Source organism: Lolium perenne, chromosome 3 (assembly GCF_019359855.2).
Source record: "Lolium perenne isolate Kyuss_39 chromosome 3, Kyuss_2.0, whole genome shotgun sequence".
Taxonomy (NCBI): domain Eukaryota; kingdom Viridiplantae; phylum Streptophyta; class Magnoliopsida; order Poales; family Poaceae; genus Lolium; species Lolium perenne.
In genome coordinates, this window is record NC_067246.2 from 331,398,870 (window position 1) to 331,426,148 (window position 27,279).

The window sequence follows — 27,279 nt, forward strand, 5'->3', positions numbered from 1 at the left end:
GTTCATACTAATATCATTGCTACTAGCATGCAAATAAGGTTCAATAGGTTTTTAAATTTTCGCATCAAACAATCCATGTCTTAACTCAGGAAAAAGATTAAAAAGCTCACAATTGTTTTCCATTATGCCTAACTAGTGAAAAACAAGAAACAAAAAGATGCAATTGCAGGATCTAAAGGAAATAGCTTCGAGCACTCACACACCGGCAACAGTGCTAGGAAATAGCTTAGTAGTCAGAGGATGTGAATACCTTTTACCTTACCTCCCCGGCAACGGCGCCAGAAAATAGCTTGCTGTCCACAACTGGCTTCTTTTCCTGTAGACAGTGTTGGGCCTCCAAGAGCAGAGGTTTGTAGAACAGCAGCAAGTTTCCCTCAAGTGAATCACCCAAGGTTTATCGAACTCAGGGAGGTAGAGGTCAAAGATATCCCTCTCAAGCAACCCTGCAATCATGATACAAGAAGTCTCTTGTGTCCCCAACACACCTAATACACTTGTCAGATGTATAGGTGCACTAGTTCGGCGAAGAGATAGTGAAATACAAGTAATATGGATGAATATGAGTGGTAATAGCAATCTGAATAAAATATGGCAGCGAGTAAACATGTAGCAGAACAGTAAACAAACGGAGATTCGATATTTGGAAACAAGGCCTAGGGATCATACTTTCACTAGTGGACACTCTCAACATTGATCACATAACTGAAACTACTCTACACTCTCTTGTTGGATAACAAACACCATTCATTGTGTAGGGCTACAAGAGCACCCTCAAGCCGGAGTTAACAAGCTCCACAACATCCGGAGTTCATATTTAAGTAACCTTTAGAGTGCAAGATAGACCATTGCAATTTAGACCGAGTACTAACATAGCATGCACACTGTCAATGTCAGGCTATGAAAGGAGGAATAGATCACATCAATACTATCATAGTAATAGTTAACTTCATAATCTACAAGAGATCACAATCATAGCTTATACCAAGTACTACATGATGCACACAATGTCAACGTTACATCATGGAGGAGGAATAGAATACTTTAATAACATCACTAGAGTAGCACATAGATGACATTCAACTAGATCACAAAGAGAGAGATGAACCACATAGCTACGGTAGAGCCCTCAGCCTCGGGGGAGAACTACTCCCTCCTCATCATAGGAGACAGCAGCGGCGGTGAAGATGGTGGTGGTGTCGATGGAGATGCCTTCCGGGGGCAATTCCCCGTCCCGGCGGCGTGCCGGAACAGAGACTTCTGTCCCCCGAATCTTGGCTTCGCGATGGCGGCGGCTGCAGAACTTTTCTCGTATCGTGGCTTATTCTTCTAGGGTTTTCGCGACGGAGTCCTTAAGTAGGCAGAAAGGCAGCCTCGGAGGGGCCCTGGTGGGGCCACACCATAGGGGGCGCGCCCACCCCCTTGGCCGCGCCGCCCTGGCGTGTGGGCCCCCCTGGCTCCCCTCTGGTCTCTTTTTGGTGTTCTGGAAGCTTCGTGGAAATATAAGATCGTGGGCCTTGATTTCGTCCAATTCCGAGAATATTTCCTGTGTAAGATTTCTGAAACCAAAAACAGCAGAAAACAGGAACTGGCACTTTGGCATCTTGTTAATAGGTTAGTTCCGGAAAATGCATAAAATCATCATAAAGTGTGAACAAAACATGTAGGTATTGTCATAAAACAAGCATGGAACATCAGAAATTATAGATACGTTGGAGACGTATCAGTCGCCACCGCCGCCGTCAAAAAGATGCTGAGCCCAAACACACTCCGTGCTACGGCCAATACGGCGATGGATGGTCCAGTACTACAACCCAAGAAGAGGAAGAGGCCAAATAAGAAGGACGCCAAAGACAAGGTGGCGGCCCAATCGAAGGACAAGGTCCCACTCCTTGACAAGTTGCCAAACAATTGGCGACCTCTGCATCACTTGGGTGAACCGATGCTGCCGGAGCATGTCGTCAACAAACTCACCCCGGATATGAGGAGCTTGCATGAGACTGTCAGGCATGTGGAGAAGCAACTTCTCAAATCAAAAGATCCTAGTTACCCTCTCTTCGTGGCGAAGGTGCCAACTGGCATGAACTTCGTCGAGAAGTACCCCGCGGACTTGTGCTTCATCCGGTTCAATGACATCTTCAGCATCTATCGCATGCAAATGCTCCACTTTAGTGTGGTTCGCCTAGCTTGCTCTAAGCTGGGGATCGGGCGATTGCCACCCAGCAGGTCGAGGATTTCATGCTGGAACATTAAGAAGGGCACCATTCTCATCCCTTACTTCCCCGAGTAAGTAATCACTCGCTAGTCCCCCATCACCATTCTATCCTATTTCTCCATTTGCATTTCCAAAGGTTAATCCGTGTGTTTTCCGCAGAGACAAGTTCTGCACCCTCATCGTCGTGCACCCGCAACACTCGCATGCAGTCTATCTCGACTCTGGTGGGGACCACAAGAAAGAGTACACCCACATCAGGGCCTGATGTCTACGCACGCTTCTATTCCTGTAGACAGTGTTGGGCCTCCAAGAGCAGAGGTTTGTAGAACAGCAGCAAGTTTCCCTTAAGTGGATCACCCAAGGTTTATCGAACTCAGGGAGGAAGAGGTCAAAGATATCCCTCTCAATCAACCCTGCAACCACAATACAAGAAGTCTCTTGTGTCCCCAACCACTACTAGGAAAAAGCTATTCAGTGGCGCACCACTATCACCCATCAGTGGCGCACTGCTGGTGCGCCACTACTATCACGCCACTGCTAAGTTTTAGTAGTGGCGCACTACTGGTGCGCCACAACTACCCTAAGTAACAGTGGCGCACTGCGCCGTGCGCCATTGATAGGTAAACTGGTGCGCCACTACTACCTCAAAGGGGTGCGCCACTGTTGTTCAGCAGCAGTGCGCCACTACTGTCTGCTGCCGGTGCGCCACTGCTGCCTCCTTGGGTGCGCCACTGTTACGGCGAGCTGGTGCGCCATTGCTGCTTGTTTAGGTGCGCCACTGTTGCATCTCAGACGTGCGCCACTGCTGGCTGCTTTGGTGCGCCACTGGTAGTTTCGAAGGTGATCAGAGGGTTGTGCGCCACTGGGTCCAGGCTGCTGCGCCACTGTTACTTGGTGGTCGTGCGCCACTCATGATCCAGTAGTGCGCCACTACTATTAGTTCGTTTTCATTTTTTGTATTTCTGGCATGTATTTGTACAGGTTGTATAGCACAGTATAACAGCACAAACAGCACAGATACAGAATATATAACACATATATACAACAGCACAGTATACCAATACATAGTCCTTCACATTAGCCTCCATGATTCACAAGATTTCAAATATTAGACAAGTGTTACGGTGTTACAAGTCAAATGAGCTAGTGGTCATTACACAAGGTCGATCATCTAAACTAGCATCACATAGAAGAGAGCTAGAGTCAATACTAGCACCGTCCCGATGAAAGTGGTCTTCATCCGGTTCCTCCTCCGCTCCGTCCTCTCTCCCACCAGATAGCGTGCGTATCTGTCTTCGGCCTCCGCTCTAGTGGTGTACCCTTTGTAGCTGTTACCGCTAAAACGGTGAACCTGTCTCCGACACTCCTCCCAGTCGTTGTAGACTCCGGGAACCTTGCCCTTGTACACGACATACCACGTCATATCTGCACATATATGAACAAGCCAAAGAAACTAAGAAGTGCAAACTCAAATAAGAGACAAGTAGCTAGTATGAACTAAATGGAATGCCTCATACATTGTTGGTCCAAACAAATATTAACATTTAGGGAAGGCGTTAGTGAGGCCAGGTAGGATGCACAAGAGATTGATACTTGTGTCATCGCACCAGGCTCACTAGCGCCTCCCCCAAGTGTAGTGACCACAAAATTTAATCATCGGCCAATGCAATTAAGAAGTGCAAACTCAAATAAGAGACAAGTAGCTAGTATGAACTAAATGGAATGCCTCATACATTGTTGGTCCAAAGAAATATGAACATCCCGGGATGGCGTAAGTGAGGCCAGGTAGGATGCACAAGAGATTGATACTTGTGCCATCGCACCAGGCTCACTTGCGTCACCCCGGGGTCCTCTATTGACCGAACATTCTAATCATCGGCACTAAAATGGAAGAAAGGGCTATGCAATTAAGAAGTGCCAACTCAAATAAGAGACAAGTAGCTATTATGAACTAAATGGAATGCCTCATATTTTGTTGGTCGGAACAAATATGAACATTTAGAGAAGGCGTCAGTGAAACCAAGTAGGATGCACAAGAGATTGATATTTGTGTCATCGCACCAGGTTCACTGGCCCCTCCTCCAAGTGTATAGGTGACCAAACATTCTAATCATCGGCATTCTGAAAAACCAAAGCAAATGGAATGACGATGGCCTCATACATTGTTGGTCGAAACAAATATGAACATCCCGGGATGGCGTCAGTGAGGCCAGGTAGGATGCACAAGAGATTGATATTTGTGCCATCACACCAGGCTCACTGGCGTCACCCCGGAGTGTACAGTTGACCAAACATTCTAATCATCGGCATTCTGAAAAACCAAAGCAAATGGAATGACAAGGGCCTCATACATTGTTGGTCCAAACAAATATGAACATCCCGGGATGGTGTCAGCGAGGCAAGGTAGGATGCACAAGAGATTGATATTTGGACATAACATCATCATACCTAACATCGTAGCTTCATACAATTTAATATAGAATTCAAACAACACGAAGCAACGAAGATAGAGTTGACAACACTCTAAGTCCTAACTATCGGTGTCCGAGCCGGATTCGCCGGTGTGGGGGTAGTGCACACGGCAGGCGGTGTCGTCGAACACCTTGACGATCATCTCGCCGTCCCCCTCGTACAGGAAGGTGAGCTGGCAGCCGGGCTCGAGGTGGAGGTCACGGGCGAACTTGTCCCACCCCGTGTGCAGGTACATCTTGCCCTGCCCGTCGAACAGGACCTCCACGGACCAGCGGCAGAAGTTGCAGCTAGCCTCCCGTAGCTGCAAGTGCGCCGGCTCGACGCCGTCGACGAACTCGGCGAACTTGTCCGGTAGCCTCTTGATGCCGAGTGGGTCGTCGTCGATGCGGAGGAGGAACTCGAAGCAGCGTTCCTCATGCGAAGACGAGGAGGATGCAGGTGACGGTGACCGTGGGGCCCTTGCTGCTCCACCGCGGCGGCCCCTTCCCCGGCCCCGGGGGCGCCCAGGACCGCGGCCTCGACCGCCTCGCCGGCCACCGGGACCGGCCATCCTACATGTTTACATTTTTGAACCATATTACGATCCATTCCACTAACAAAATTGGGCATGACCTATGCTAATTTATGTACATATGAGTGCCCCATTTTCGCCGAAACGGAAATGAATCAACATTTCGGCCATAATGGGCAACTCTGTCGATCCCTGCACAAGAATATGTCACCATATACACCAGCTGAGCACCATGGCACATGTACAATTGTTCCTCATATACACCAGCTGAGCACCATGGCACATGCACAAGAATATGACACCATATACACCAGCAGCATCAACAGCAAGCAGCAGCAGCAACAGCAGCTAGTAGCAGCAGCAGCTAGCAGCATGCATCAACAGCAAGCAGCAGCAAGCTAGCAGCAGCTAGTAGCAGCAGCAGCTAGCAGCATGCATCAACAGCTAGCAGCAGTAACTAGCTAGCAGCATGCATCAACAACAAGCGGCAGCTAGCATCTAGCAGCAAGCTCACCGTGCGTCGCGTGGAGTCGCCGAGAGGTGAGCTGTTGCTCCGGGTCGAGGAAGATCAGGTCAGGTGCTCAAGTTCCAGGAAGTAGCAGCAACATACACACCTAGCAGCATTAAAATCAGCATTAAAAAGGAATCAAATAAATGGAAACTTTACATAGGAAAATGACACTACAGACTATGGCCAGAATCAGATAGCATCAAGCAATGTTCAGTATGCTAATTTTCCCTTTTTTCACACAATGTTCAGTATGCCAATGTTCAGCAAGCAACTCTCTCTCACTCTCTACATACCAAACAGAGAAGCTTTCTTTGTTCACACTTGTTACAATGCCAATTTTGAAGGTTTGCCAATGGGCTCTATAACAAAATGAATGATTTTACAATGCATTTGTTCTAAAAATAGAGGATATGTAACCTAACAGCAGCAACCTATCTAGCAGCAGCAACCTATATCTAGCAGCAGCAACAACACCAAGCAGCAGCAACCTATCTAGCAGCAGCAACAACACCAAGTAACAGCGGCAACCTATCTAACATTAACAATATTTGAATGGACTTTTATTGCTTAAAGTGTACTTTACATGTAACAATGCTCTTAATAGCATGCAATTGTGAGTTACTAAGCAGCAGGCTTGCAGTTCAAGGTGTTTAAATTTCACTTGTGAGTTACTAAGCAGCAGCAGCAATTGTGAGTTACTAAACAATATGATCCAGTATCCTAGGACGTGTTTTAATCTTCAGTTAAGAATTTAATCAATTGGATAGGGAGGGACCAGAGGCTAAATGTTTAAGATTCCGTATGCTGGAACTCCCCTAATTTACATGAATAAGGCAAAAATTCTTAGATGGGCAAGCAATATGGTTGCAATGTATTGGGCCCAACTTGCATACATCGCCATGATTGAAAAACATTTCGGAGAATACTTAGGCCCTGTTCGATGGCTATATTGTTGTTCCAATAGAAGATATCTTACTAGTGAATGCTCTAGACCATCTATTTTCTCTCTGTAGTCAAACTTTATCTTATAAATTTATTGTTCAGCAGTTTGTGCTGCAGCATTAACAATAGTTATGGGAATAAGATACATGAAAACAAGAAAGGTAATGCTAGTTGGAATAGTTGCTATGATCAGGTTCGTCCCAAAGTCCCTCTTTATCTCATGTGCATGTTCTCTATAACTAGTCTGGATGATGCAATACTATTTATTGTGTTAGGTGACTGGAACATTAAATTGGTTTACAGAATGTTTTGGTTTCTGTATACTTGAACTTATATAGCCTAACTTGTACTTACTAAAACCCAAAATATTTGTTATCTAACCAGTTCTATTCGTTTTTACATTTCATTCAACACCTACAGTCCTAATCCTAACTCCATCATTCCACTAAGCCTAACTTTTCTAGGGTTAGGGTTGGGTCATGGCAGGGAGGGGCGGCCAGGGGGAAGGGGTGAAGGAGGGAAGGGGAGGACGGGAAAGAGGGAGGCCCCGAAAAAGAAGACGGCGGGCGGAGGGAGACGCAGGGAAGAGGGAGGAGGTACCTGTCGCCGCCGGGAGGGGAGCCTCTCCGTCGCCCGATGACTGCGGTCGGGAGGGGTGGGATCTGGTCGGGCCGGGGTGGCGAGGAGAGGAGGGCGTCGCCAGGGTGGTGAGGGCGTCGCTCGTGTCGCCGGGGAGGTGGCGTCGGAGAGGAGGCCGCCGTCGTCGGGGGGTCGGGGAGGATCGATTGGGGAATGGGGAATGGGGATGGGGAGAAGAAGAGATGGTCGGGATGGCTAAGTCCCCGACACCCCCTAAGCAATGGCGCACTGCTAGGGGTGCGCCACAGTGATGCTTAGTAATGGCGCACCACTACGGGTGCGCCACTACGACTTTAGGATAGGGTCAAAAAGAATATGGCTCGTAGTGTTGACAAGATCCGCACCGTACCGCAGTGGCTAGCTATCTGTCCCCTGTTTGGTTAACCCTGGCCGGCCAGGTTCGAACCCTGGCGGCCCCAATTTTTTTTCCCTTTTTTTAAATTGATTTAATACTATAATAAATAGCATAATACACCAACATAAAAGGCATAAATAATTATAATTATGTAGAATATCCAAAAATATAAATTATATGTCTATTTTGATCGGTACAATGTGTAGATTAACAATATGACATCCATTATTCATACAAGAAAATGATACATAATTGATCTCAAAAAAAATGATACATAATTATCTTTTCACAATCTTCTTGCCCTTCTTTCTCGCGGTTGAATAATTTAGCCCCGGAACTCCTAGACTTCTTCTCTTGAATGGACGGCCTTTAGGTAGGGTGGTCCTGCTTCTTCTTGTTGTGTATGGTTCTTCATCATCGTCGTCGTCATCTTCCATCTTCGGATCGCCGTACTGGTCAAAGTCTAGCTCGTTGGCGGCTCCATCCATTCCGATGATGCTCCTTTTGCCTCTCCTCACGACAACACGGCTGGGCTTTTGCGGGTCGGTAATGAAGAAGCATTGGTCCACTTGGGAAGCTAGTACCCATGGCTCATATTTCGCGGTGACCTTTGCGCCCGCTGTCTTGGATTTGGCTTCGGGTATAACCATGGTGGTGAAATGCCGGTCTTCTTTTATGACGTTCTTGGCCCACCTGACACGGAACATCGGCACATTCTCTCCGGCGTAGCTCAGCTCCCAGATCTCCTCGATCTTTCCGTAGTATCTCTGCTTGACGTCACCGGTGTAGGACTCCATCGTTACCCCGGAGTTCTGATAATCGCTCTTCATGTCCTTTTCCTCGGTGTAGAATGTGTAGCCGTTGATATCGTACGCCTGAAATGTCATCAGGTTGTGTTCGGCGCCCTGTGACAAGGCGAATATGAGTTTTTCTTCCGCAGAAGAATCCTCGTCTATAGGGTACGTCAGCATCTTGTCCTTGAACCACCGCGTGAAGGTTGAGTTGTGCTCTTTGATTATATCTCCGTCTGTCCTCTGTTGGCCCTGATCACTGTACGTCTTTGCGATGAAGGTTTTGTGCTCTACCACCCAAGGATCGACCACGTCTATGTGTTGTAGCGCGACTAGGTTTGCTCTTTCAAAGTCGGCGATTCGACCCTTGAAGTCGACATGCATTTCGCGGCTACCGTCGCGGTGACCCCATCCAGCGAGCTTCCCGAGATGCCTGTTTACGGGCAGGCCAACGGGGTTCTCGATTTCTAGATAACTCGTGCAGAAGGAGATGCACTCTTCGGTCGAAAGCCCTTGGCTATGCTTCCGTCTGGACGTGACCTGTTGCGAACGTACCCTTTGATGACACCATTCATCCTTTCGAACGGCATCATGCTGTGCGGGAACATCGGCCCCAATTGGATGATATCCTCCACGATATGTACCAGCAGATGCACCATAACGTCGAAGAAAGCGGGCGGGAAGTACATCTCAAGCTCGCACAGTATCACCACGATCTCTTCCTGTAGCCTTCTAAGTTGCCTCACGCCAACAGACTTCCGAGAGATGACGTCGAAAAAGTTGCATAGGCCAAAAAGCGTTTCACGGATGTGCGCGTCCATGATCCCACGGATTGCAACCGGAAGTATCTGCGTCATCAGCACGTGACAGTCGTGAGACTTCATCCCGCTGAACCTCTGCTTCGCTTTGTCTAGGTACCTGCTTATCTTCCCCGCGTAACCGTAGGGAAGTTTTACTCCTAGGAGACAGTCGAAAAACTGCTCGATCTCCTTCTGACTTAGAGTGAAGCACGCGGGGGGGGCAGTAATATTCAATCTTTTTGGCATTTTTGCCCTTGCGACGACTTTGCGTGTCCTCCGCCTCATCATCGTCATCGTCATCATCATCATCATCATTAGGGCGTCCCGCGTGAAGCTCCTCCCTGATCCCAATTGATTGCAAGTCGTACCTTGCTTTCGGCCCATCTTTGGTCTTCTACGGCATGTTGAGGAGGGTACCAAGCAGACTCTCGCACACGTTCTTCGTGATGTGCATGACATCAAGGCTGTGAGGCACACGGAGGATCTTCCAGTACGGCAAGTCCCAGAAAACAGACCTCGTCTTCCATACCTTAAGCAGCGGCTCCGGCGCCTTTCGCTTCTTTCCCGGCGGTGGGCACTCTTTCCAATTTTTCAATAGCTCGTCTATTTGCTCGCCGCTTCTCGTACGTGGCCGTCTTCGGGGTTCGTCTTGACCATCGAACAGATCCTTGCGTTTCCTCCATGCGTCGTCCTCGCGAAGCCACCTTCGATGTCCCATGAACACCGTTTTCGAGGACCCGGGATCTCTATCTAGCTGGCGGTACGTTGTGTCGTCCATGCACCTGACGCATGCATTGAATCCGTGGACCACCTGCCCCGCGACATATCCGTAACTGAGAAAGTCGTGCACCGTCGTGAGCAGTGCGGCTCTCATAGGGAAATATTCTTCCGCGGCGACGTCCCACGTATTGGCAGGCGTGTCCCATAGCGTGGCTAGCTCCTCTTTCAAGCCCCATATCACAGATTGATGTCGTTCCCTGGTTGTTTCGGCCCTTCAATTAGCATACTCATTTGAATGTACTTCCTCTTCATGCACAACCAGGGGGGGAGGTTGTACATCCACACAAACACGGGCCAGGTGCTATGCGTGCTGCTCTGGCTGCCAAACGGATTGACTCCATCGGTGCTCGCGCCCAGCCTTATGTTCCTAGGATCGTCCCCAAATTCTGGGTACTCGAGGTTCAACGCATTCCACTGGCTAGCATCCGAAGGGTGTCTCAACATCCTGTCCTTTTTCTTTTTGTCCGGATCATCTGCGTCATCTTCTACCTTCCTCATCTCCGCGTGCCAGCGCATTAGCTTTGCTTGCTTAGGATCCGCGAAATACCGCTGCAGACGAGGAGTGATCGGAAAGTACCACACCACCTTCCGAGGAGCTTTCTTCCCCTTCTTGTACCGACTGACGCCGCACACCGGACATATGGTACACGCCGCGTGCTCGTTCCGATAAATGATGCAATCGTTCAAGCACACATGATATTTCACATGCGGTAAATCCTGAGGACACACGATTTTCTTGGCCTCCTCGATACTAGTCGGACACGTGTTACCTTTGGGAAGACGTTCCTGCCAGAATGACATGTTGTCGTTGAAGGATTTGTCGGTCATTTTGTGCTTTACCTTCATCTCCAGTGCCATGAGCGTTACTTTCAGGCGGGTATCCTCCGGCCTGCATCCTTCATACAATGGAGTAACCGCGTCTACCTCCAGTTGATCCATCTTGGCTTTCTCTCGGGCGGCAGCTCTTGCGTTACTCTGATGCGATAGAAGCAGCTCTTGAAGATAAGGGTCCTGCACCCAGTCCATCGACGATGGTCCATCGTCTTCATCTTCATGATCGTCATGATGACCTCCATCTTGATCTTCCTCATCATCAGGTCCAGGATCTCCTACATTGTGATCATGATCATCTCCTGGATCTTCTACATCCTGATCATGCCCGAGATCTTCTACATCCTGATCACCTCCTTCCTTATTTCTTGTTGAAATCCCATGGACAAATTCATAATCATCTTCGTCGCCTTCCCACCGATAGCCATCCATGAAACCACGCATGAGAAGGTGGTCCCGCACCATATCGGCTTTAGGGTCCATAAGGCTCGTCAGCTTGCATCTTCGACACGGACATCTTATCTCCTTTTGGTTATTTCTAATCATCTCGGCTGTCGCGGCTTTCAAAAACCTAGCCACAACGCCTTCGCTCATCATGCGGACCATGGTCGCCTGCGGGTATAGAGAAAATGGATATCTTAGCATACCAAAAGAAAATTTTGGCATGACCTTCCCTAAAAATAGGACATATGTATATGCGAGTATGCCCACTATTCGCCGAAATGGAAATGAATCAACGTTTCGGCAAAATATTGGCAACTCCATCGCATTTCAAATCCCTGCAAACAAACACATGCAACACATGTGTGGATCGGAGGCTTTGCATATACAACACATGTGGAAGCTTCGCATACAACAACACACATGCACGTGATCGCGACAAGCTTTTCGCGCATGCGCACAACACATGAGCTTCGCATAACATATGTGCACTGATACGTCTCCGACGTATCGATAATTTCTTATGTTCCATGCCACATTATTGATGTTATCTACATGTTTTATGCACACTTTATGTCATATTCGTGCATTTTCTGGAACTAACCTATTAACAAGATGCCGAAGTGCCGATTCTTTGTTTTACGCTGTTTTTGGTTTCAGAAATCCTAGTAACGAAATATTCTCGGAATTGGACGAAATCAACGCCCAGGGGCCTATTTTTCCACGAAGCTTCCAGAAGTCCGAAGACGAAACGAAGTGGGGCCACAGGGTGGCCAAACCCTAGGGCGGCGCGGCCCACCCCCTGGCCGCGCCGACCTATGGTGTGGGGCCCCTGTGCCCCCTCCTGACTTGCCCTTCCGCCTACTTAAAGCCTCCGTGACGAAACCCCCAGTACCGAGAGCCACGATACGGAAAACCTTACTGAGACGCCGCCGCCGATCCCATCTCGGGGGATCCAGGAGATCGCCTCCGGCACCCTGCCGGAGAGGGGATTCATCTCCCGGAGGACTCTACGCCGCCATGGTCGCCTCCGGAGTGATGTGTGAGTAGTCTACCCCTGGACTATGGGTCCATAGCAGTAGCTAGATGGTTGTCTTCTCCCCATTGTGCTATCATTGTCAGATCTTGTGAGCTGCCTAACATGATCAAGATCATCTATCTGTAATTCTATATGTTGCGTTTGTTGGGATCCGATGAATAGAGAATACTTGTTATGTTGATTATCAAAGTTATATCTATGTGTTGTTTATGATCTTGCATGCTCTCCGTTATTAGTAGATGCTCTGGCCAAGTTGATGCTAGTAACTCCAAGAGGGAGTATTTATGCTCGATAGTGGGTTCATGTCTCCGTGAATCTGGAGGGGTGACAAGAACCTCTAAGGTTATGGATGTGCTGTTGCCACTAGGGATAAAACATTGGTGCTATGTTCAAGGATGTAGTCACTAGTTACATTACGCGCAATACTTAATGCAATTGTCTGTTGTTAGCAACTTAATACTGGAGGGGTTCGGATGACAACTTTGAAGGTGGACTTGATAGGCATAGATGCATGCTGGATGGCGGTCTATGTACTTTGTCGTAATGCCCAATTAAATCTCACTATACTCATCATGATATGTATGTGCATGGTCATGCTCTCTTTATTTGTCAATTGCCCAACTGTAATTTGTTCACCCAACATGTTGTTTATCTTATGGGAGAGACACCTCTAGTGAACTGTGGACCCCGGTCCAATTCTCTTTACTGAAATACAATCTACTGCAATACTGTTCTACTGTTTTCTGCAAACAATCATCTTCCACACAATACGGTTAATCCTTTGTTACAGCAAGCCGGTGAGATTGACAACCTCACTGTTTCGTTGGGGCAAAGTACTTTGGTTGTGTTGTGCAGGTTCCACGTTGGCGCCGGAATCCCTGGTGTTGCGCCGCACTACATCTCGCCGCCATCAACCTTCAACGTGCTTCTTGACTCCTACTGGTTCGATAAACCTTGGTTTCTTACTGAGGGAAACTTGCTGCTGTACGCATCACACCTTCCACTTGGGGTTCCCAACGAGCGTGTGCTTTACGCGTCATCAAGCTAAATTTCTGGCGCCGTTGCCGGGGAGATCAAGACACGCTGCAAGGGGAGTCTCCACTTCTCAATCTCTTTACTTTGTTTTTGTCTTGTTTAGTTTTATTTATTACTTTGTTTGCTGCACTAAATCAAAATACAAAAAAATTAGTTGCTAGTTTTACTTTATTTGCTATCTTGTTTGCTATATCGAAAACACACAAAAAAATTAGTTTACTTGCATTTACTTTATCTAGTTTGCTTTATTTACTTTTGCTAAAATGGCCAACGCTGAAAATACTAAGTTGTGTGACTTCACAACCACAAATAATAATGATTTCTTATGCACACCTATTGCTCCACCTGCTACTACAGCAGAATTCTTTGAAATTAAACCTGCTTTACTTAATCTTGTTATGAGAGAGCAATTTTCTGGTGTTAGTTCTGATGATGCTGCTGCCCATCTTAATAATTTTGTTGAATTATGTGAAATGCAAAAATATAAGGATGTAGATAGTGACATTATAAAATTAAAATTGTTCCCTTTCTCATTAAGAGGAAGAGCTAAAGACTGGTTGCTATCTCTGCCTAAGAATAGTATTGATTCATGGACTAAATGCAAGGATGCTTTTATTGGTAGATATTATCCCCCTGCTAAAATTATATCTTTGAGGAGTAGCATAATGAATTTTAAACAATTAGATACTGAACATGTTGCTCAAGCTTGGGAAAGAATGAAATCTCTGGTTAAAAATTGCCCAACCCATGGACTGACTACTTGGATGATCATCCAAACCTTCTATGCAGGACTAAATTTTTCTTCACGGAATTTATTGGATTCAGCTGCTGGAGGTACCTTTATGTCCATCACTCTTGGTGAAGCAACAAAGCTTCTTGATAATATGATGATCAACTACTCTGAATGGCACACGGAAAGAGCTCCACAAGGTAAGAAGGTAAATTCTGTCGAAGAAACCTCTTCCTTGAGTGATAAGATTGATGCTATTATGTCTATGCTTGTGAATGATAGGACTAATATTGATCCTAATAATGTTCCATTAGCTTCATTGGTTGCACAAGAAGAACATGTTGATGTAAACTTCATTAAAAATAATAATTTCAACAACAATGCTTACCGGAACAATTCTAGTAACAACTATAGGCCATATCCTTATAATAATGGCAACGGCTATGGTAATTCTTATGGGAATTCTTACAACAATAATAGGAGTTCACCCCCTGGACTTGAAGCCATGCTTAAAGAATTTATTAGTACACAAACTGCTTTTAACAAATCTGTTGAAGAAAAGCTTGGGAAAATTGATATACTTGCTTCTAAAGTCGATAGTCTTGCTGCTGATGTTGATCTTTTGAAATCGAAAGTTATGCCTAATGAAAATCATCATAATAAAATTGTTACTACAGCAAATGCCATTCAAGTTAGAATTAATGAGAATATAAGATTAATGGCTGAACTGCGTGCTAGGTGGGATAGAGAAGAAAATGAAAAACTAGCTAAAGAGAAGAATGTAGCTAAAGTTTGGACTATTACCACCACTTGTAATGCTAATGCTGCACATGTTGCTGCACCTCCTACTAATACTAATAAAATAATTGGTGTTAGCAATGTTTCCACTTCTAATGTAAAGCGCGAGAAACTGCCTGAAACTGCTAAAACTGCTGAAACTGCCTGTGATAAAGCTGCTGAAATTTTTTCCAACATTGGGGATGATGATCCCATTGCTTTAGATTATAATGGTTTGAATTTTGATGATTGCCACATCTCTGAAGTTATAAATTTCTTGCAAAAACTTGCTAAAAGTCCTAATGCTAGTGCTATAAATTTGGCTTTCACGCAACATATTACAAATGCTCTCATAAAAGCTAGAGAAGAGAAACTAGAGCGCGAAGCCTCTATTCCTAAGAAGCTAGAGGATGGTTGGGAGCCCATCATTAAGATGAAGGTTAAAGATTTTGATTGTAATGCTTTATGTGATCTTGGTGCAAGTATTTCTGTTATGCCTAAGAAAATCTATAATATACTTGACTTGCCACCGCTGAAAAATTGTTATTTGGATGTTAATCTTGTTGATCATTCTACAAAGAAACCTTTGGGGAAAGTTGATAATGTTCGTATTACCGTTAACAATAACCTTGTTCCCGTTGATTTTGTTGTCTTGGATATTGAATGCAATGCATCTTGTCCCATTATATTGGGAAGACCTTTTCTTCGAACTGTTGGTGCTATTATTGATATGAAGGAAGGTAATATAAAATATCAATTTCCTCTCAAGAAAGGTATGGAACACTTCCCTAGAAAGAGAATGAAGTTACCTTTTGATTCTATTATGAGAACAAATTATGATGTTGACACTTCGTCTCTTGATAATACTTGATACACACTTTCTGCGCCTAGCTGAAAGGCGTTAAAGAAAAGCGCTTATGGTAGACAACCCATGTTTTACCTACAGTACTTTGTTTTTATTTTGTGTCTTGGAAGTTGTTTACTACTGTAGGAACCTCTCCTTATCTTAGTTTAGTGTTTTGTTGTGCCAAGTTAAGCCGTTGATAGAAAAGTAAGTACTAGATTTGGATTACTGCGCAGTTCCAGATTTCTTTGCTGTCACGAATCTGGGTCTACCTCCCTGTAGGTAGCTCAGAAAATTAAGCCAATTTACGTGCATGATCCTCAGATATGTACGCAACTTTCATTCAATTTGAGAATTTTCATTTGAGCAAGTCTGGTGCCATTTTAAAATTCGTCAATACGAACTGTTCTGTTTTGACAGATTCTGCCTTTTATTTCGCATTGCCTCTTTTGCTATGATGGATGAATTTCTTTGATCCACTAATGTCCAGTAGCATTATGCAATGTCCAGAAGTGTTAAGAATGATTGTGTCACCTCTGAATATGTTAATTTTTATTGTGCACTAACCCTCTAATGAGTTGTTTCGAGTTTGGTGTGGAGGAAGTTTTCAAGGATCAAGAGAGGAGTATGATGCAACATGATCAAGGAGAGTGAAAGCTCTAAGCTTGGGGATGCCCCGGTGGTTCACCCCTGCATATATCAAGAAGACTCAAGCGTCTAAGCTTGGGGATGCCCAAGGCATCCCCTTCTTCATCGACAACATTATCAGGTTCCTCCCCTGAAACTATATTTTTATTCCATCACATCTTATGTGCTTTTTCTTGGAGCGTCGGTTTGTTTTTGTTTTTGTTTTGTTTGAATAAAATGGATCCTAGCATTCACTTTATGGGAGAGAGACACGCTCCGCTGTAGCATATGGACAAGTATGTCCTTGGTTTCTACTCATAGTATTCATGGCGAAGTTTCTCCTTCGTTAAATTGTTATATGGTTGGAATTGGAAAATGATACATGTAGTAATTGCTATAAATGTCTTGGGTAATGTGATACTTGGCAATTGTTGTGCTCATGATTAAGCTCTTGCATCATATGCTTTGCACCCATTAATGAAGAAATACATAGAGCATGCTAAAATTTGGTTTGCATATTTGGTTTCTCTAAGGTCTAGATAATTTCTAGTACTGAGTTTGAACAACAAGGAAGATGGTGTAGAGTCTTATAATGTTTTCAATATGTCTTTTATGTGAGTTTTGCTGCACCGGTTCATCCTTGTGTTTGTTTCAAATAAGCCTTGCTAGCCTAAACCTTGTATCGAGAGGGAATACTTCTCATGCATCCAAAATACTTGAGCCAACCACTATGCCATTTGTGTCCACCATACCTACCTACTACATGGTATTTTCCGCCATTCCAAAGTAAATTGCTTGAGTGCTACCTTTAAAATTCCATCATTCACCTTTGCAATATATAGCTCATGGGACAAATAGCTTAAAAACTATTGTGGTATTGAATATGTAATTATGCACTTTATCTCTTATTAAGTTGCTTGTTGCGCGATAACCATGTTCACTGGGGACGCCATCAACTATTCATTGTTGAATTTCATGTGAGTTGCTATGCATGTTCGTCTTGTCTGAAGTAAGAGCGATCTACCACCTTATGGTTAAGCATGCATATTGTTAGAGAAGAACATTGGGCCGCTGACTAAAGCCATGATCCATGGTGGAAGTTTCAGTTTTGGACATATATCCTCAATCTCAAATGAGAAAATTATTAATTGTTGTTACATGCTTATGCATAAAAGAGGAGTCCATTATCTGTTGTCTATGTTGTCCCGGTATGGATGTCTAAGTTGAAGAATAATCAATAGCGAGAAATCCAATGCGAGCTTTCTCCTTAGACCTTTGTACAGGCGGCATAGAGGTACCCCTTTGTGACACTTGGTAAAAACATGTGCATTGTGATGATCCGGTAGTCCAAGCTAATTAGGACAAGGTGCGGGCACTATTAGTACACTATGCATGAGGCTTGCAACTTATAAGATATAATTTACATGATGCATATGCTTTATTACTACCGTTGACAAAATTGTTTCATGTTTTCAAAATCAAAGCTCTAGCACAAATATAGCAATCGATGCTTTTCCTCTATGGAGGACAATTCTTTTACTTTCAATGTTGAGTCAGTTCACCTATTTCTCTCCACCTCAAGAAGCAAACACTTGTGTGAACTATGCATTGATTCCTACATACTTGCTTATTGCACTTATTATATTACTCTATGTTGACAATATCCATGAGATATACATGTTACAAGTTGAAAGCAACCGCTGAAACTTAATCTTCTTTTGTGTTGCTTCAATGCTTTTACTTTGAATTATTGCTTTATGAGTTAACTCTTATGCAAGACTTATTGATGCTTGTCTTGAAGTACTATTCATGAAAAGTCTTTGCTATATGATTCACTTGTTTACCCATGTCATATACATTGTTTTGATCGCTGCATTCACTACATATGCTTTACAAATAGTATGATCAAGATTATGATGGCATGTCACTCCAGAAATTATCTGTGTTATCGTTTTACCTGCTCGGGACGAGCAGAACTAAGCTTGGGGATGCTGATACGTCTCCGACGTATTGATAATTTCTTATGTTCCATGCCACATTATTGATGTTATCTACATGTTTTATGCACACTTTATGTCATATTCGTGCATTTTCTGGAACTAACCTATTAACAAGATGCCGAAGTGCCGATTCTTGTTTCTGCTGTTTTTGGTTTCAGAAATCCTAGTAATGAAATATTCTCGGAATTGGACGAAATCAACGCCCAGGGGCCTATTTTTCCACGAAGCTTCCAGAAGTCCGAAGACGAAACGAAGTGGGGCCACAGGGTGGCCAAACCCTAGGGCGGTGCGGCCCACCCCCTGGCCGCGCCGACCTATGGTGTGGGGCCCCTGTGCCCCCTCCTGACTTGCCCTTCCGCCTACTTAAAGCCTCCGTGACGAAACCCCCAGTACCGAGAGCCACGATACGGAAAACCTTACTGAGACGCCGCCGCCGCCGATCCCATCTCGGGGGATCCAGGAGATCGCCTCCGGCACCCTGCCGGAGAGGGGATTCATCTCCCGGAGGACTCTACGCCGCCATGGTCGCCTCCGGAGTGATGTGTGAGTAGTCTACCCCTGGACTATGGGTCCATAGCAGTAGCTAGATGGTTGTCTTCTCCCCATTGTGCTATCATTGTCAGATCTTGTGAGCTGCCTAACATGATCAAGATCATCTATCTGTAATTCTATATGTTGCGTTTGTTGGGATCCGATGAATAGAGAATACTTGTTATGTTGATTATCAAAGTTATATCTATGTGTTGTTTATGATCTTGCATGCTCTCCGTTATTAGTAGATGCTCTGGCCAAGTTGATGCTAGTAACTCCAAGAGGGAGTATTTATGCTCGATAGTGGGTTCATGTCTCCGTGAATCTGGAGGGGTGACAAGAACCTCTAAGGTTATGGATGTGCTGTTGCCACTAGGGATAAAACATTGGTGCTATGTTCAAGGATGTAGTCACTAGTTACATTACGCGCAATACTTAATGCAATTGTCTGTTGTTAGCAACTTAATACTGGAGGGGGTTCGGATGACAACCTGAAGGTGGACTTTTTAGGCATAGATGCATGCTGGATGGCGGTCTATGTACTTTGTCGTAATGCCCAATTAAATCTCACTATACTCATCATGATATGTATGTGCATGGTCATGCTCTCTTTATTTGTCAATTGCCCAACTGTAATTTGTTCACCCAACATGCTGTTTATCTTATGGGAGAGACACCTCTAGTGAACTGTGGACCCCGGTCCAATTCTCTTTACTGAAATACAATCTACTGCAATACTGTTCTACTGTTTTCTGCAAACAATCATCTTCCACACAATACGGTTAATCCTTTGTTACAGCAAGCCGGTGAGATTGACAACCTCACTGTTTCGTTGGGGCAAAGTACTTTGGTTGTGTTGTGCAGGTTCCACGTTGGCGCCGGAATCCCTGGTGTTGCGCCGCACTACATCTCGCCGCCATCAACCTTCAACGTGCTTCTTGACTCCTACTGGTTCGATAAACCTTGGTTTCTTACTGAGGGAAACTTGCTGCTGTACGCATCACACCTTCCACTTGGGGTTCCCAACGAGCGTGTGCTTTACGCGTCATCATGCACACACACGTGTGTGTGCAAGACGATCGGAACCGGTCACACACAAAGCATAAAACCAACAAAGTTACCGATACGGCGAGACCTAGAGTGTTGGATGAGGTAAAAAGTTGAGATTGAGTAGGTATTGAGCTAAGAAAGCTTCACCATTACTTACCTATGAAGAAAATTAAGTTTACCAACTTAATTTTGGTGAATGAAGAGGTGAAAATGAGGTGGGAAGGAGGGGCAACATGACCAGATCCAGATTTGGTGGGAGGTGGTGGTGCAAGAGTGTTTGGGGAAAGTGGGTGGCACATGTGAGTGGAGGGTGAAAAGCAGGAAATGGTCCCAGGTTAGCAGTGGCGCACCACATAGCCGTGCGCCACTGCTAGGGTGACATAGCAATGGCGCACTGCTAAGTGCTGCGCCACTGCTACGCCTCTCATCTCTAAAGGGGTTCTGGCCACCCCCTAGCAGTGGCGCACCTAATGACATGCGCCATAGGTAACCTATGTAGCAGTGGCGCACCACAGCAGTGCGCCATTGCTAAGCCTATCATCTCTAAACGGGCTCTGGACACCTCCTAGCAGTGGCGCACCTCTACAACGTGCGCCATAGGTAAGGAATGTAGCAGTGGCGCACCCAGGAGACGTGCGCCACTACTAGGTTGGGGGAGGACCTGGCCTCCTGTCACCACTTACTTATGGCGCACCATAATCAAGGTGCGCCACTACTACTTTTGTAACAGTGGCCCACCATTTTGTGGTGCGCCACTGCTAAGTAGTAGTGGCGCACGGCAGCCATGGTGCGCCACTGATGGCAGTCTTACGGCTAGGCCTTTTCCTAGTAGTGAACACACCTAATACACTTGTCAGATGTATAGGTGCACTAGTTCGGCGAAGAGATAGTGAAATACAAGTGGTATGAATGTATATGAGCAGTAGTAACGGCACCAGAAAAGTGCTTGCTGGCGTGCAGTTGATGTGGGTAATATTGCAGGAAGTATAGATGCAGTAAAACAGTAAACAAGCGATGATTGCAGTATTTGGAAACAAGGCCTAGGGATCATACTTTCACTAGTGGACACTCTCAACATTGATCACATAATAAAACCACTCTACACTCTCTTGTTGGATGATGAACACCACTAGCTGTGTAGGGTGATGCGTGTGGTTGACACGTCCGTTGGGAACCCCAAGAGGAAGGTGTGATGCGCACAGTGGCAAGTTTCCCTCAGTAAGAAACCAAGGTTTAATCGAACCAGTAGGAGTCAAGAAGCACGTTGAAGGTTGATGGCGGCGGGATGTAGTGCGGCGCAACACCAGAGATTCCGGCGCCAACGTGGAACCTGCACAACACAACCAAAGTACTTTGCCCCAACGAAACAGTGAGGTTGTCAATCTCACCGGCTTGTTGTAACAAAGGATTAACCGTATTGTGTGGAAGATGATTGTTTGCAGAAAACAGTAGAACAGTATTGCAGTAGATTGTATTTCAGTATAGAGAATTGGACCGGGGTCCACAGTTCACTAGAGGTGTCTCTCCCATAAGATAAACAGCATGTCGGGTGAACAAATTACAGTTGGGCAATTGACAAATAAAGAGGGCATGACCATGCACATACATATTATGATGAGTATAGTGAGATTTAATTGGGCATTACGACAAAGTACATAGACCGCCATCCAACTGCATCTATGCCTAAAAAGTCCACCTTCAGGTTATCATCCGAACCCCCTCCAGTATTAAGTTGCTAACAACAGACAATTGCATTAAGTATTGCGCGTAATGTAACTAGTAACTACATCCTTGAACATAGCACTAATGTTTTATCCCTAGTGGCAACAGCACATCCACAACCTTAGAACTTTACATCCTTGTCCCAGATATCAATGGAGGCATGAACCCACTATCGAGCATAAATACTCCCTCTTGGAGTTACAAGCATCTACTTGGCCAGAGCATCTACTAGTAACGGAGAGCATGCAAGATCATAAACAACACATAGACATAACTTTGATAATCAACATAACAAGTATTCTCTATTCATCGGATCCCAACAAACGCAACATATAGAATTACAGATAGATGATCTTGATCATGTTAGGCAGCTCACAAGATCCGACAATGATAGCACAATGGGGAGAAGACAACCATCTAGCTACTGCTATGGACCCATAGTCCAGGGGTAGATGATACGTCTCCAACGTATCTATAATTTCCGATGTTCCATGCTTGTTTTATGACAATACCAACATGTTTTGTTCACACTTTATATCATTTTTATGCGTTTTCCGGAACTAACCTATTGACGAGATGCCGAGAGGCCAGTTGCTGTTTTCTGCTGTTTTTGGTTTCAGAAATCCTAGTAAGGAAATATTTTCGGAATCGGACGAAATCAATGCCAAAAGTCTTAGAAATACGCGAAGCTTCCAGAGCACCGGAGAAAGGTCAGAGGGGTGCCAGGGGGGGCCCACACCCTAGGGCGGCGCGGCCCAAGGGGGGGGCGCGCCCCCCTATGGTTTGGGCAGCCCGTGGCCCCTCCGACTCCGATTCTTCGCCTATTTAAGCCGTCGTGACCTAAAGCTTCGACACCGCGGGACGAAACTCCAGAAAGACTCCAGGGGCGCCGCCACATCGCGAAACTCCAATTCGGGGGACAGAAGTCGCTGTTCCGGCACCCTGCCGGGACGGGGAATTGCCCCCGGAGCCATCTCCACCGCCGTCTTCACCGCCATCTTCACCGCCATCGCTGCCTCCATGATGAGGAGGGAGTAATCCACCCCCGAGGCTGAGGGCTCCGCTGTAGCTATGTGGTTCATCTCTCTCCCATGTACCTCAATACAATAATCTCATGAGCTGCTTTACATGATTGAGATTCATACGAGTTTTGTATCACTATTATCTATGTGCTACTCTAGCAATGTTATTAAAGTAGTTTTATTCCTCCTGCACGATGTAAAGGTGACAGTGTGTGCATCCGTGTTAGTACTTGGTTTATGCTATGATCATGATCTCTTGTAGATTGCGAAGTTAACTATTGCTATGATAGTATTGATGTGATCTATGCCTCCTACATATGCATGAAGGTGACAGTGTGCATGCTATGTTAGTACTTGGTTTAGTCTTTTGATCTATCTTACACTCAAAGGTTACTAAAATATGAACATTTGTGGAGCTTGTTAACTCCGGCATTGAGGGTTCGTGTAATCCTACGCAATGTGTTCATCATCCAACAAAAGTGTAGAGTATGCATTTATCTATTCTGTTATGTGATCAATGTTGAGAGTGTCCACTAGTGAAATTGTAATCCCTAGGCCTTGTTCCTAAATACTGCTGCGTTACTACTGCTTGTTTACTGTTTCACTGCATTACTACTGCTGCAATACTACCACCATCAACTACACGCCAGCAAGCTATTTTCTGGCACCGTTGCTACTGCTCATATATATTTATACCACCTGTATTTCACTATCTCTTCGCCGAACTAGTGCACCTATTAGGTGTGTTGGGGACACAAGAGACTTCTTGCTTTGTGGTTGCAGGGTTGCATGAGAGGGATATCTTTGAGCTCTTCCTCCCTGAGTTCGATAAACCTTGGGTGATCCACTTAAGGGAAAACTTGCTGCTGTTCTACAAACCTCTGCTCTTGGAGGCCCAACACTGTCTACAGGAAAAGGAGGGGGAAGTAGACATCAAGCTATTTTCTGGCGCCGTTGCCGGGGAGGAAAGGTAAAAGGTACTCACACTCCGGACCTCGGCTACCAAGCTATTTTCCGCCGTTGTAAGTACTCGAAGCTATTTCCTTTAGATCCTGCAATTGCATCTTTTTGTTTCTTGTTTTACACTAGTTAGGCATAATGGAAAACAACAAAAAAATTGGTGAGCTTTTTAATCTTTTTCCTGATTTAGAATTGTTTGATGCGAAAATTAAAAAACCTATGGAACCTTATTTGCATGTTAGTAGCGATGTTATTAGTATGAATGCAATTACTGCTAATACTATGGATAAGTCTAAGCTTGGGGAAGCTAGTTTATATAAAAATAATATTTTTTGCTCCTCAGCTTTGGAAGAAATAATTTGCTCTGATAATGCTTTATCTCCCATATGCGATAACTCTAATGATGCTTCTGATATTTTAAATCCACCAGCCGAAAGTATTCCGTATAAAATACCTATGCAAATTATTGAACGCGTTATGGATAACCGTTATACAGGGGATGGAACTGTCCACCCTGGAGATCATTTATTGTTCTTGCATGAATTATGCGGTTTATTCAAGTGTGCAGGTATTGCTATGGATGAAGTGAGGAAGAAACTATTCTCTATATCGCTGTCTGGTAAAGCGGCGCATTGGTATAAATTACTGGATAATGGGGATTCTCTTGAATGGAATGATATTGTGCCCCGGTTTTATTCTAAATTTTATCCTCCTCATGAAGTGCATATTGATAGAAATTATATTTATAACTTTTATCCTCGTGATGGAGAGAGTATTTCTCAAGCGTGGGGGAGACTAAAGTCACTAATGCTCAAATGTCCCATTCATGAGCTCCCCCGTAATGTTATTGTTAACAATTTTTATGCGAGACTTTCAGGACAACACAAGGACTATCTGGACGCGTGTTCGGAAGGATCTTTCACAAGCAAGGAGGTTGAAGCTAGGTGGGATCTTCTTGATCGGATTGAGGACAACGCTGAAGGATGGGAGAATGACAAAGGTAAAGAGTCAGGTATAAATTATGATTATGAATGCATTGAAGCTTTTATGGATACCGATAAATTTCAAAATATGAGTGCTACTTATGGTCTTGACTCTCAAGTTGCTGCAAATCTTTATAAATCCTTTGCTTCTCATTTTGAATTGCCTAAGAAGAATTTTGATAAGTATCATGAACCTTTTAAAGAGGCTTGCATGAAGAATAAAATTGTTGTTAATTATTGCAATAAGCATGCTCAAACTCCTAAGAATGCTATTTCCTATAAGCATGTTAATTTTTGTGGAATGCATAGACCTTGTGGAATTAATCAAATCGAAGATGAATATTGTATCCATCATACTAATGAAAAAACTAGAAAGTGGTTTAGGGCTCTAGATGATCTTGGTAAAAAAGTTTGTGCCCTCTATCCTTTTATTTGTGAAGTTTGCCATGAAGTGGGTCATTTTAATTTTCAATGCTCCTCCAATGATAATTTGAACCCAATGAGTGCTGCAAATTTGTATTGTGATGATGAAATTACTCCTAATCAGCATGATGAACTTACTTTATTTTTGGGGTGTGAAGAACTGTCGAGAAAAATCTCTTTGTTACATATGAGTGATCTTGATATTGATGATGTCCTGCATGGGTGTTTTCCTTATTGCATTGATAATAGCCATGCAAATACTTACATACAAAATATTTTAGAAGATGACACCTTGCCAAAATATGATAGGACCGCCATGTGTTTTGAACTAATTAATGAAAAGGAGGAATCCTCCCAAGTTTCTTCTATTGTTTCTAAAAGTAAATCAGGTTATGCGGACAAGCCACCCTTCAAGCCTCTTCCTCCTAAAGAAGGAAATGAGGAGAAGGAAGAGAAGAAGAAGAAGAAGAAGAAGGGAACGAAGAAGAAGAAGAGGAAGAAGAAGGAGAATAAAAAGAAAGAGGTAACGGCGTATCCCCGCGTGAATGAGATAACGCTAAGTAACCGTAAGTATGTTGCTCCTAATGATTATTGTGACAATGAATCTGAATATGATGATCTTCCTATGCCCTTTACATACATTAGCAATCATGATTTGAATGAGCACACTACTTTTGATATTGCAAATCTCTGGGAAACTAATTCTGAAAATGATGGTAATAATTGCCATAGTGTCAGTGCTATCCATGCTTCCTCCCATAATGATATAGAAAGCTCTAAGCTTGGGGAAGAGGTGTTTGAAAATCCTTTTGCTACTGATCATTATGTGTTTGATACATCTCCTTCTAATAACAATGATGGTATGGACACAGATAAACCAACTGTGAAAGATAACTATTCTATTTCTTATGATGACACTGTGCCTCCGATCTTTGATGATTATTATAAAGAATGCTATGATATAGGTTATAATTATCCTTATGAAACTTGTCATAGTCATGATTGGATTACCAAAAACAATTCTTTTAATATGCAACTTGTTTACCATGTTCAAATTCTTGATAATAATCTTGCTCCAATTACTATTAATGAGAATAACTCTTCTTATGCCAAAATTAATGATACTTCTATGCATATGAACCATGATAAGAATATTTTAAGTGATGGGTATATTATGGATTTCATCAATGATGCTACTGAAAGTTATTATGAGAGAGGGAAATATGGTTATATGCATCTTAATAATATTAAGTTTCCCCTCTTTATGTTGAGAATCTTGAAGTTACTCGTGTTTTATCCTCTTATGCTTGTCACTTTGTTCTTCATGAATTCATTTGTGTACAAGATTCCTCTTCATAGGAAGCATGTTAGACTTAAATTTGTTTTGAATTTGCCTCTTTAAGCTCTCTTTTGCTTCAAATACTATTTCCCGCGAATGGATTATTAAAACTGCTGAGCCCATCTTAATGGCTATAAAGAAAGAACTTCTTGGGAGATAACCCATGTGTTATTTTGCTACAGTAATTTGTTTTTATTTTGTGTCTTGGAAGTTGTTTACTACTTTAGCAACCTCTCCTTATCTTAGTTTTGTGTTTTGTTGTGCCAAGTAAAGCCTCTAATCGAAGGTTGATACTAGATTTGGATTTCTGCGCAGAAACAGATTTCTATCTGTCACGAATCTTGGCTGTTTTCTCTGTAGAAAAATCAGAAAAATATGCCAATTTACGTGCGTGTTCCTCAGATATGTACGCAACTTTCATTAGTTTTGAGTTTTCTGATCTGAGCAACGGAAGTATTTATTAGAAATTCGTCTTTACGGACTGTTCTGTTTTGACAGATTCTGCCTTTTTATTTCACATTGCTTCTTTCGCTGTGTTGGGTGGATTTCTTTGTTCCATTACCTTCCAGTAGCTTTGAGCAATGTCCAGAAGTGTTAAGAATGATTGTGTCACCTCTGAACATGTGAGTTTTTGATTATGTACTAACCCCTCTAATGAAGTTTATGAGAAGTTTGGTGTGAAGGAAGTTTTCAAGGGTCAAGAGAGGAGGATGATATACTATGATCAAGAAGAGTGAAAGCTCTAAGCTTGGGGATGCCCCGGTGGTTCATCCCTGCATATTTCAAGAAGACTCAAGCATCTAAGCTTGGGGATGCCCAAGGCATCCCCTTCTTCATCGACAAATTATCAGGTTCCTTCTCTTGAAACTATATTTTTATTCGGTCACATCTTATGTGCTTTGCTTGGAGCGT

At 44.1% G+C, this 27,279-nt stretch overlaps 1 protein-coding gene across 1 annotated transcript; it reads right to left on the minus strand.

Moving 5' to 3' along the window:
* Positions 1 to 4,742: 4,742 nt before the first annotated feature.
* On the minus strand, positions 4,743 to 5,905 carry LOC127338904 (B3 domain-containing protein Os03g0212300-like). The gene is made up of 2 exons (XM_051364853.2): positions 5,710 to 5,905; positions 4,743 to 5,235 (listed from the first exon to the last, which is right to left on the minus strand). The coding sequence occupies exon 2, from the start codon at positions 5,232 to 5,234 to the stop codon at positions 4,743 to 4,745; it is 492 nt and encodes a 163-aa protein (XP_051220813.1). The 5' UTR covers position 5,235; positions 5,710 to 5,905.
* Positions 5,906 to 27,279: the final 21,374 nt, after the last annotated feature.

Bases quoted from the DNA above. Each gene is read 5' to 3' on its own strand.
- LOC127338904 (XM_051364853.2), bottom strand. From the start codon at position 5,234: ATGGCCGGTCCCGGTGGCCGGCGAGGCGGTCGAGGCCGCGGTCCTGGG.